Consider the following 11,987-nt stretch of genomic DNA (forward strand, 5'->3'; position numbering starts at 1 on the left):
AAAATTACCATTGGTGTCAAAGATCTTGGAAAAAACAGTTGCAGAACAACTTAACAACTTTTTGGAAAAGAACAATGTTCTGGACATTTTCCAGTCTGGTTTCTGCAAATTGCACTCCACTGAAACCGCTTTGCTTAAAGTGTCTAGTGACATTCTGATGGCAGCAGACTCTGGAGAGTACACTGTTCTGGTTATGTTGGATCTCAGCTCTGCTTTTGATACTGTTGATCACAGCATCATGATAAATAGGCTGAAGGACTTGTTTGGGATTACTGGTGTTGTTTTAAAATGGTTTATGTCGTATCTATCTGAGAGATCCTTTACTGTCTGTATAAATCATGTGCTGTCAGAAACATCAGTTCTGTCTTCTGGGGTACCTCAAGGATCTGTTTTAGGTCCTATTCTCTTTTTGCTGTATATACTCCCTCTAGGCCACATTATCAGACATTACAATAATATTTCTTATCATCTCTATGCTGATGACATTCAGTTGTACTGTTCTTTCAAAGCTTCTGAGTTATATAAATTGTCTTGTTTAAATAATTGTCTGTCAGAAATCAAACAATGGTTAAATGACAATTTCCTTCAGTTAAATGCAGATAAAACAGAAACCTTGATTATTGCACCTGATCACATGCTCTCAGAAATTAGGCAGCATATCAGTTTTTTAGACCCTTCATTTCAGTCGAGTCTCAGAAACTTAGGTGTTATATTTGACAGTTCAATGTCTCTTGAGAAACACTCTAAACAACTTGCCCGGAACTGTTTTTATCATCTAAGAAACATTTCTAAACTCAGGCTACTGGTGTGAAAGGCAGAACTTGAGATGATTCTTCATGCTTTTATCTCTTCTCGTTTGGATTATTGTAACGGTCTTTTTACGTGTCTCAACAAATCAGCTCTGGATCGCCTTCAGTCTGTACAGAATGCAGCGGCAAGACTTTTAACTGGTACAAACAAGAGGTCACACATTACTCCAGTTTTGGCTTCTCTTCATTGGTTGCCTGTAAATTTTAGGGTTCATTTTAAAATTTTAGTTGTAACTTTTAGAGCTCTGCACAGTGAAACCCGTGCACTGATTTATCACAGAGTGGTGAAGGTTACAGCTATCGGCCGCATCACTTATCAAATCAATCAAATGTTTGGTTTGTAAAATGAGGTTTGAGTTGACTTTATTTATTTTGTCTTACAAGACGCAAACAAACCTAAAATGTTCCTATAAACTGTTTGAAAATATAAAATTCAGTGATTTGTAGGTCAGCCAATTGATTAGACAGCAGCTGATGAAGAAGGCGTGTCTGAGCTCTGGTGTGCGGTGTGATGTCACATGAGTATGTAACTCTGGTCTGTGTCTCTGCAGCTAACTCGGGCTCTCTGCAGGGTCCAAACACCCCTCAGTCCAGCAGCAGCTCCCTGACCGATGCCCCCGGAGACCTGAAGCCCCCGACCCCCGCCTCCACCCCGCAGAGCCACATGGCCCCCCAGCCTGGAAACAGGTAGGGGCAGAGCTTCAGTGTTAAACACACCTGAGCAAACTGCACATGAAGAACATGAAGAAGCCACAACAGAGTGGAACTTAAAGGTTTTCGTTCGCATCACGATTGCACAGCTGCAACTGTGATGCCTCCGAATTACACATCAGGCTCAGTCTGTTGGTGCAGTAACCTCACAGGCGCCATGTTATTGGTCACATGATGTCACTAAAAAGGCTCCAGAAGGACCAGCTCAGGTGAAGCTAGCAGACAGCTAGCAGTTACAGCTGCCTCTGTTGCCATCCATCTGCAGGTTTTATGCTGCGTGTGGAGGTAATGATGTGAACCCGAACACTTTCATGTGACTCTCATGTCTGTGTTTTATGTTTAGGAGCGTGGGAGGAGTCAGTGTGCAGGACCCATTCTCTGAGGGTAGCGATCCAGCCTTCCACAGCAAACGAGGCCTGGGACCCGGCGGTGCTCCCTACCAGCAGGGAGGTGGTCCAGGAGACACTATGAGGATGCAGTATGATGCCAACAAAGACCCTTATGGAGGAGTGAGGAAGGGTGAGGAGGGAAGAACTGAGGATGACGTGTTTGTTTGAGAACCAGGAACACTGATAACACTTTGTGTTTTCAAGAAGCAGTAATCCATGCAGTTCTACTGTATTTAGTCCACTGCTTCCCCCTGGTGGTTGAAGCTTGAACTTTCAGTCTGACTGCAGTCTGACTGCAGGAGCTGCTGCAGATTACATCACATTATCGTACATCACCACCGAGCCAGTTTCACATCAGGGTTCATAGTTTAACACATAGCTCAGGATCAGTGTGTCTTTCTGGGGTTCACAGCAGGTTTTTGATTCTGCCGTCAGGTCCGGGTCCCGGCGAGGCCTTCAGTCCCGGTCAGATGCCCAGCGGTGGAGCCATGCAGGACATGTACCACCGTGGGCCACCCTCTGGACCGCTGGCAGGGATGGGCCCCAGACCCCAGTACTCCTACAGCCCCGGCTATGAGCGCAGGTGAGATTCTGCTCAAGATTTAAAGAAGCGTTAGCCCCACTCAGCCACTGTATTCCCACCAGTTAGACTAAAAACAAATGTCTTTCGTGTTTCACAGGAGTCCAGTTTTTCTGAATGTATTTAAAATCTATGAATGAAAAAGTGCACATAACTGTGAGTGATTCAGTTTTGCCCTGCAGCACGTCTGCTGTTTGTACACACACAGTTTGGTTTCTTTTTGTTTGTATTAAAAAGTTTAGCCGTGTAACTGTTTATCATCATGGCACTGTCAACTCTATGAACCAATTATTAAAAATGTTTTAGAAGAAGAAATAATCTCAAAGTGCAAACAAGGCTTTAAAAAAGTCTTAGGTGACAACTTTAAACACGGGAAACCAGCTGAAGTGTCTCTACTGCAGGAGTTCACCTGTTTGTTTCCCACAGGCCGGAACATGCGATGGGCCCTGAGGGAGGCATGGCGCCCCCCGGAGGCCAGAACAGCATGGGTCCGTCTGCAAACGAAGCCAGCATGTTTCCCACCAACAGATTCCCCCACCAGAGGTGAGAGCGTGGATGTAACCAACCCTCAATTATAGAGCTTTCATGTGATGTCATCTTTGTCATTTGTGTGACACTGTCTGTTCACGGGAGATTTGCTCCAAATATCAGATCATAGTCTAAACCCGGCCAAGTTTAAACAGTTTAACATGATTATGTGATCATTTAAGTTTCCTTTGTTGGCTCTTCAGGCACGGCCATGACGGTTATGGGCAGCAGTATCCTCACGGCATGGCCTACAGTTCCCATCAGTCCCTGTACCCTCAGCAGCAGGTAAGCGCCTCCTAAACGAGTCCCGATTGGTGTGATAAATCACGTCACTGAGGGGTCTGGGGGTACTTCAGGTCTGGATTCATTTCTGGTGTTTGTCTGCAGGGATACAAGCGTCCAATGGAGGGGATGTACCCGCCAGCGAAGCGTCACGAGGGCGAGGCGTTCGGCGTGCAGCAGTATGGCTCTCAGCAGCCCGACATGTTCCCCGTCTATGGGGGAGGAGGTGGGGGCTACATGGGCCCTGAGCGCCGGCCCATCCAGGGCCAGTACCCGTATCCTTACAGTCGCGACCGCCAGGGCCCCCCGCAGCACAGCATGATGAGCTCAGGGCCGGCGGCGGTGTCTGGGGGGTCCGGGGAAGTGCCGCAGGCCAACATGTGGCACCCCAGGACAGATATGGGCTATACGTACAGCCGGCAGGGTCAGGGACCCGCCTATCGAGGGGATGACCAGGAGAGCAGGGCTCCACAGGACGACCAGTGGGCCCCCGGTCACCCGAGCCAGCGCCAGACTCCATACCCCCCCCACTCTTCAGCCGCCAGCGCCACCTCCATTCCTCCTCTGCCCTCCAGACAGCCTCCCGCTTCTTTCCAGGCCACACCCACCATCCCCAACCACGTGACTCGCTCTCATAGCCCCTCCACATTTCCCCGGCCCATGGGGAGCTCGCTGTCACCCAACAGCGCACCCTACCTTCCCTCCATGAAGAAACCACCAGTGCTGGGAGCGCCGCAGGGACCGCTGACCTCTCAAACCGTCTCACTCATCAACAGGGAGGTCAGTTTCCCCCATGGCTCTGTGGAGGCCACGCCCCCCAAACTGAAACCACGGCGACGGCTGACCGCTAAGGACACAGGTGCGGCACACACACAGAGACACACACATCAGAGGGAGTTGTTTCTTCTTCAGGTTTTCATTCAGCCGGCAGGCAGCCGGGGTCAGCTGACACTCACTCTGTGCTGTTATTGGTCAGGAACCCCAGAGGCGTGGCGGGTGATGATGTCACTGAAGTCTGGCTTGTTAGCAGAGAGCACATGGGCATTGGACACCATCAACATCCTGCTGTACGATGACAGCACCGTCGGCTCCTTTAGCCTCCCGCAGGTCAGACCCTCATCTTCCTCACTGCTCATCGTCCGTGTGTCTGATGTCTGTCAGTCTGACCTTTCTCCTCTTCCTCCTGCAGCTGCCGGGCTTCCTGGAGCTCATTGTGGAGTTTTACCGCCGCTGCCTGATCCAGATCTTCGGCATCCTCAAGGAATATGAAGTGGGAACTGTGAGGCAGGGTTCCCTGCTGGGGCCCCTCCCTGAGGAGGAGGAGGTGACAGAGGAGCTGCTAGCCGCTGCGTCAGAATCCAACGGCCAGACAGCGTTGGAGCAGAAGATTCAGAGGTGGTCAGCTGAGCAGGCGGAGGACATGCCGCCACCGCTGCTCATGCCTTCTGAGGAGGAGGTGAAAGAACCTGTGGTCAAAGAAGAAGCACAGGTGAAGGAGGAGGAGCACATGGAGGAAGCAGAGGCCCGCCTCCAGCAGGCCAGCAAGTACGACAAGCTGCCAATCAGGGTTGAGACCGGCGATGGGTGGGAGGAGGTGGAGGAGCGCTGGGCCAAGTTGAACCAACCCAATGGCTTCATCAGCGGCCTCCTCCACTGGAAGGCCGGAGGAGGAGACTCCACCACTCACATCCTGACACACTTCGAGTCCCGCACAGGAGACTTTGTCCCTCTGCACCCACCCGAGTGGGAAGAGAATGCAGAGGGACAAGAGGGTGAAACAGGCAAGGAAGAGCTGGGCGGAGGAGAAGAGCAAAACCAGCCAGACGGAGGAGAAGGTAAGACCTGAAGAGAGGAGATATGGACATTTATCAATATTATCACCAATAAAATGATTCAAGTGATTATTGATTGTCAGACTTTAAAGGAAACTTTTTATCACCTTAATCCTGAAACTGTGCATCCTCTAACTTTCTTACATTTTGCAATTTCACATCTACAATAAATAAAAAATACATAAAATTATATAATTTAGTGACGGAGGAATAAAGTTACATTAAATACAAATTTTACATTTCTAAAAAATTTTATGTCACAGTATTTAAATTTTTTAAATTTTTCTTTAATTGCAAATTTTTAGTACTTAACATCATGAAGTTATGACTTGTTTCTCAATTTTAATTTGATGGAACATTATGTTTTGACATTTATAAATTTACATTTTTTGCAATTTAAAAAAAAAATTCAATTAATTTTTAAAAATCTACAATTTGTTCCACCATTAGGTGTCTCTGTTGCCCCTTTAATCTCACTCTGCTCTCTTTGTCCGCTCAGAGGTCAGAGGTCAGGATTCACAAGCTCAGAGTCCCATCAGCCAGCTGGAGGATGAGCCTCGCTGCTGGGATGAGGCCCCGCTGTCCACCGCTGAGCCGTGGCAGGACGCGCTAGCCAAACGCTGCGTCTGCATCTCCAACATCGTGCGCGGCCTCTCCTTTGTGCCCGGGAACGACGCCATGCTATCACGGCATCCTGGGCTGGTGCTGATCCTGGGCCGGCTTGTGCTGCTGCACCACCGCCACCCCCGCAGGAAACGGACTCCGCCCACCTACCAGCGGGAGGAGGAGCAAGGTCTGGCGTGCAGCCGGGACGAGTGGTGGTGGGACTGCCTGGCGGCGCTTAGGGAGAACACACTGGTGACGCTGGCCAACATCTCGGGCCAGCTGGATCTGTCACTGTACCCAGAGAGCATCTGCCTGCCTATCCTGGACGGGCTACTGCACTGGATCGTGTGCCCATCTGCCGAGGCGCAGGACCCGTTCTCCACGATGGGCGGCTTCTCGTCACTCACGCCACAGAGACTCGTGTTGGAGTGTTTGTGCAAGCTGAGCATTAAGGACTGCAACGTGGACCTGCTGCTCGCCACGCCGCCCTTTATTCGCCAGCAGAAGCTCTTCTCCACACTGGTGCGTTTGGTGGGCGAAAGGAAGAGTCAGGTGTGCCGGGAGATGGCAGTGGCTGTGCTGTCCAACCTTGCGCAGGGCGACCCCACGGCGGCAAGGGCGGTTGCCCAACAAAAAGGCAGTGTGGGCACACTCATTGGCTTCCTGGAGGACTGTGTGGCCATGGCCCAGTACCAGCAGAACCCGCACAGCCTGCTGCACACTGCTGTGCCGCCAGAGCCGCCCAGCATCAACATGATGTGCCGCGCCGCCAAAGCATTGCTGGCCATGGCACGGGTAGAGGAGAACCGGACGGACTTTGTTCTATATGAGAGCCGGCTGCTCGACATCTCACTGTCATCCGCACTCAACTCCTCTGTGGCGGCCATCATGTGTGAAGTACTGTTTAAAATCGGCCACTCATGACACAAACACCACCACGGAGCGTGCTCAGTAGCACTGTAAGCAGCTCCGCCCATGTGACAAACTGGCTCCTATTATATTTTTATTTAAGAACAGAAAAGAAATGTTTTTACATACAAATGAATATATATAGAATCTATAAAGCTCCGACTCCATCTGCAAATGTTTGTTTGGAATTTTTAAGTAATTTTAATACAAAATATTTAATACTTGTATTTTTAATTTTCTAATTGTTTCGTCGGTTTCTTGTTTCGTTTGAACCAAAGTGTGACGGTGGCTCGGGTTCCGGCTCTCTTCAATGGTTTTTTTTAAACATTTGTGGTTGTTCCTTTCTGTTTGCAAGGATGTTTGGGGGGGCAGGGTTATTTAAATAGTGTTGTAGATAGGTCTTTTTTGTTTTTTCTCACGTGGTATGACAGAGGAAATACTGATGTTCAGTCACGTACTTTGTTCTGGTGCAATATGTTTGCTTGGGCGTTTTTTTTTTATGTGAATTATTTGACCATCTGCCGTTTGACCATCAGTATTTTTGCCGAACCACAGCAGTATCAGCCAATGGGTTTTTAAGAACTTTGTTTTGTCCACCAATCAGATCCCTCCACCGTCATCCTCCTCCTGTAAATAGTTGATGTGCATTGAGCTCCAGAAGATGGCGTCCCGACTCTCTATGAATTTATAATCACAACTCTGAACATTCGAGTTTCTGTATTTAAGGACAAAAAAACTCATCTTCAGGATGTTTCATGGGGTCTGATCTGACAGGGTGTGTTTGATTTGAGAGACTGTATGTACAGGAGGTACGGGGGTCAGTTGGGGCAGGGCAGGCAGAACTGTACTTATATCATGTTGCTGACATCAAAACAGTTATAAGAAATGTAAAGAGAGAGGAAAAAAAGAAAATCTCTACATCCAGAATGTCTCCTGTTTGATTTGACAGATGCTGTTTCTTCAGTATGAGATCTTTATATGTTCCACGACATGTTAAAGAATAAATGTACATGAACTCTGGTTGAGCACTGTGAGCGCAGCTCTGAGCTTGTTTACTTTGGCCTTAATTTGGTGCTGACTTTCATGTAGGACCTAAAAGAACCACATTACACCAGTACATCTGATAGATTTTAGTTTGTTGAACAAGGAGCCACAAAAGTTAGCTGTGGAGTTCCCCTTGGCTCTGTGCTGGGACCTCTACTTTTATTAGAAAAACAGATATCCATGGCTACGCAGACGTTATAAATTCATACAGCAGCTGAGAATGCAGCATGTACAAACTGTATACTGGAGTACCAGCATGACGAAGAAACAGATAACTTGGATGTGATGAAGCTGCTGCTGTCAGATACATGCTGTGTATGCTAAGCTAACCTTAGCGTGCTGATTGACGCTGTCAACATCCTGAGTACTTTGAATAGAAATTAGTTGAGGCTTCAGAGCGATACATAAAGAAAAAGGTGCAAAGAGCACATTTCATTAGTGATTTCTGTTGTAAAAGAATAACTGACTGCAGCTGCTCAATATTAACTGCATTTATCTTTTCCTTAAATATTTCAACTCCACTGAACGTTTTCTCAACCTCTTATTCCTGATTTTGATCCTTTCACACAGTATTTTCAGAAATGTTCTACCTTCTTTACATTCATCTCACAGCTTTGAACACTGCCAGCAGCAGAAAACACAAAGAAAGCAGCAACTCAGAATGAAATTATAGAATCACATTCAGAGAAAAATATCATTTCCATGGTCTTTACTAGAACTGCTTCCATCGGTGGGGAAAACTAATCAGAACTCAGTCTGTTCGTCTTACAGCTGATCCATTTTCGACAAGCTGGAACCAAATTAGAACCAAACTGGGAGCAAAGTGGTTCGTAGGTTCATTCGGCTCCTCCATTGCTTCCAGAAAAAAACAAAAAGCTGCCAAGTGTCTGAGAAACGCCGGCGTACACGTTCGATTTCACCCCACTGATGATTTGAGTCACTTCGACTTGAAGACTGCATCCCAGTCCAGAGGTTCAGATCCAGCTATGTCGCTCTTTGGGATGGACGGGAAGAAGGACTGCATCTTCTGTCTGAACTCTGGGAGCTGAAACATTATACCAACAAAAAAGAAAAAACAGAAAGACAAGAATGAGAACTTTTCATATTCTTTCAGTAAATTGAATATTTGATAACATTAAAATGTGCAATTATTTTATTTTTCTAAATAATTTAATTTTACAACTTGATTTTTCTTTATTAAGAAAGTTTTAATTAGTTTAGTTTTACGAAGTCTAACTTTCTCATCTACATCAACTACTCTCTCTTTAGACCTTTTTTTTTACTTTAACAACTAAAATTCGTTCTCAGAATTTTAGTTCAACACTTTCTTCTGAAAATGTTTCAAACATTATGTCCAAATTGTAATTTTATTGGTAGGATTGTAGAAATTATTCATAAATAAATTGCCTTTATTTCACAAAATTTATTTTTCTTCCTCTCAGAGACTATAATCCTTAAAGAAAAGTTCAGGTAAAGAGGTGATAAAATCCTGACTGAATAAAGCTCATTATTTATGAAATAAACATAAAAGTCAGCACTGAGCCGTTTGCAGGTACATACGCTGTGAACGCCGAGGACTTTCCACACGCTGAAGCCGAGCAGGCCTACTCCACACCAGGCGAACAGCGAGCCCCACCCCAGAGCTCTGAGGGCCAGAGATGCGCCGCTCTCCGGGACTGCCGCCGTCGCTGTGACGCCCTGAACAGGAAACAAGCAGGGAAAAAATCTGACATCAGGTTTTACAGCTGCATTTGGTCTTACGGGAATTCTCCAAAAGTTGATTCTGTTCATCTGGACGTAGCGTTTTCAGTGGGAGAAACGTTTCCCCGTTTCTTACGGGAATTATTTCTCCCAGAAGCTGTGAAATTACTTTTACAGCCAAAAACATGAGGGAATTCAACAAATAGCTGAAACGGACGTTAAAGTGTCAGCTGCATGTCCGGTTGGTGGAGCGGAGTGAGGTCATCCTCTCTGTCACATGATGGAGGAATCTGAACTGTGCTGAACCAAACTGGAACAATTCCAACAAACATGAACCCCTTCCAGCAGCTCACAGATAAATATCACAGAATCACAGAAACGTTTTTGCAGCATGTCCTGGACTGCGTCAGCTCTCGGTCTGTGCCGTCCCTCCACATCACTTCCTGCTGCATCCTGAAGCCCGGTTCGATCACATGTGGTCCGAGCGTGGCAATCTCTCTCGTTTTAACGCATCAGCTCCCGGTGCTCCCTCTCGCCGAGCTCATCCGCTTCACACCTCATGATGATCGCTTGGACGGCTCCAGCTCTAAAAGAAAAACATCTCTGTAGCTCCTCGAGGCTAACTGGCCTAGCAGTAGGAGTGGCAGCACGATCTCCTCGTTAAGCTTCTCTGGGGCCAAGAGTGCAATGTAAAGCAAAAAAAAAAAACTATAGTAGATCTGTAAAACCTGTCTTTATAGAAAAATAAGTAACTTTCACCCTCAGAGTGAGCAAAAAAAATCCAAGAGCTGCTGCTGAAGGTCGCCAATCAGACAAACCTGAAGGGTTCTCGAAAACTAACTTCAGCTCTTCACTCAGGTGTTTTGGTGACTCATGGCTAACAGGTGCTTGAAGCTCTGAGTGACATCAGGTTAACTCCTTCAGTGTGAAAATGACCCATACAATCGCCATGAACTGCAATAGTGTTACACCTTTATCTCGTTTTAATGGATGCTCCAGTGCTCGGGTTCTCCAATTCTTCAACAGTTTGGTGCTGGTGGCCATTATTTCCTCAGAAGGAAATCTGAGGAAAAAATAAAAGCTCATCTGTGCAAGATGTTCTCTACACACCTCCATCACCTCCCTGAAGGATTTACAACCTCCATGTTTGAGGACAGGAAGCACAGCTGACGTCTTTCCTTTTCAGCTGAAACGGAGTAAAAGCTGCACTTTAATGACCTCAACCCTCTAATCAGATTTTACATTTCCTAACTGAAGCTCAGCCTGAGGCTTCGATTCAGAGACGACCACAAAGACGAGTCTGTAACTGAAATAGATCCGTCTGTGCTTCCACGCCAAGTTTATCTCACATGTGCGTCAGCATTAATCGGATCCCGCCAGTCGCCAATAACTCAAACAGCTGTGGCCGCCACGCGCCAGGACTTCACGGAAAGTCTATTTTCAGGTCGAGACGAGTCAGGAGGGAAGGCGGACGTCATCGCAGATGTGCGGACAGCCATCGATTGTCTTCAGGAGGCTGAGGCCGTAAACAAGCTGCTGTTAGCATCGGTAGCTTCTCACGCAAGCACCGCTGAAACCTCCGAATGGATGGGAAAAGGACCGGAAGTAGTGTGTGCCATCCATCAGATCCTCAGTCCAGCTACATTTTCAAGTTAAAATATCCACAATTTTTAAGTTTCCAAAGACTGATGATTAGCCTCAGCTCAATAAAATTATAAATACTGCCGGCGCTGCCTCCAAGTAGACACACCTACGGCATTAATTTCAAAATCCTGCATCATCGTATCGCATTCACAACATTTTAGGGAAACTGGACGTCTGACCTTGAGGTCGATGTCGAGGTCACTGAGATTTGAAATTTAGTAGACAACAATTTGAAGCATCTACGTCGCCTCGTTTTTCACAAACGTTGGTGTCCACGCCGCCCACCCGCCGGGTGACAACGTTACTCCTACCTTTTAACAAGTGAAAAATGTGGAGATTCTCTGTGAGGTTCTGCAGTTAGAACGTTTTCCTGCTGTTTCTCAGAGGATTTATAGATGTTTATTAGTGATGACAATCTACAAATGTGTGCTTCATGAATGAGTTTCTGACTGAGTTATGATTCTGAGAGAGAAACAAACACCTGCACTGTGAGCTCAGGTTAAGTTTACCTTGTTGAACCACTCTGGGCTTTTCTTCTTGGCGAGCGCCAATGTGGAGCCGAATCCTGCGATCATCCCTGCGGACGCCACCGTAGTCAGAAATGCTGCACCTGCACACAGGAAGTGATCTCACTCAGGTGAGAAATCGCCACAAGTTCACAACCACTCCATTAAAGCAGACACAGGACATGCTTCTACATGTAGCTTCTCAAATGTAAACAGCAAAAAACCTTTAGGAGGAAGAGTTAGAGTGGCTAACAGGTGCCACTCTGAAATTTCACCTTACAGTCTGAATCTTTTTGCACAGCTGCTGATGTACAGGGTGGGCCATTTATATGGATACATCATAATAAAATGGAAATGGTTGGTGATATTAAAGTCCTGTTTGTGGCACATTAGTATATGTGAGGGGGCAAACTCCTCAAGATGGGTGGTGACCATGGTGGCCATTT

The 11,987-nt window shown here is 46.8% G+C and overlaps 2 protein-coding genes across 2 annotated transcripts; one reads left to right on the forward strand and one right to left on the reverse strand.

Moving 5' to 3' along the window:
• Positions 1–139: 139 nt before the first annotated feature.
• Positions 140–7,671, forward strand: LOC102213281 (AT-rich interactive domain-containing protein 1B-like). Its single transcript, XM_005755016.2, has 9 exons — positions 140–1,496; positions 1,864–2,039; positions 2,345–2,492; positions 2,916–3,032; positions 3,221–3,302; positions 3,405–4,158; positions 4,276–4,406; positions 4,489–5,134; positions 5,631–7,671. The coding sequence occupies exons 1-9, from the start codon at positions 1,321–1,323 to the stop codon at positions 6,659–6,661; spliced, it is 3,261 nt and encodes a 1,086-aa protein (XP_005755073.1). The 5' UTR covers positions 140–1,320; the 3' UTR covers positions 6,662–7,671.
• Positions 7,672–7,763: 92 nt separating this feature from the next.
• Positions 7,764–11,645, reverse strand: tmem242 (transmembrane protein 242; the record flags this gene model as incomplete). Its single annotated transcript, XM_005755018.1, has 3 exons — positions 7,764–8,735; positions 9,251–9,388; positions 11,545–11,645. Coding segments are annotated over 3 exons (347 nt in total), but the record flags the coding sequence as incomplete, so codon positions are not given.
• Positions 11,646–11,987: the final 342 nt, after the last annotated feature.

This window comes from Pundamilia nyererei, unplaced genomic scaffold, assembly GCF_000239375.1.
Source record: "Pundamilia nyererei isolate P.nyererei 1_Seehausen unplaced genomic scaffold, PunNye1.0 scaffold00837, whole genome shotgun sequence".
In the NCBI taxonomy this organism is placed as follows: Eukaryota; Metazoa; Chordata; class Actinopteri; order Cichliformes; family Cichlidae; genus Pundamilia; species Pundamilia nyererei.

Excerpts from the sequence above, each read along its gene's own strand:
- LOC102213281 (XM_005755016.2), top strand. The coding sequence starts at position 1,321 with ATGTCACATGAGTATGTAACTCTGGTCTGTGTCTCTGCAGCTAACTCG. Across the intron at positions 2,040-2,344 it reads TTATGGAGGAGTGAGGAAGG|GTCCGGGTCCCGGCGAGGCC; the intron begins GTGAGGAGGGAA and ends TTCTGCCGTCAG. Across the intron at positions 5,135-5,630 it reads CCAGCCAGACGGAGGAGAAG|AGGTCAGAGGTCAGGATTCA; the intron begins GTAAGACCTGAA and ends TTGTCCGCTCAG.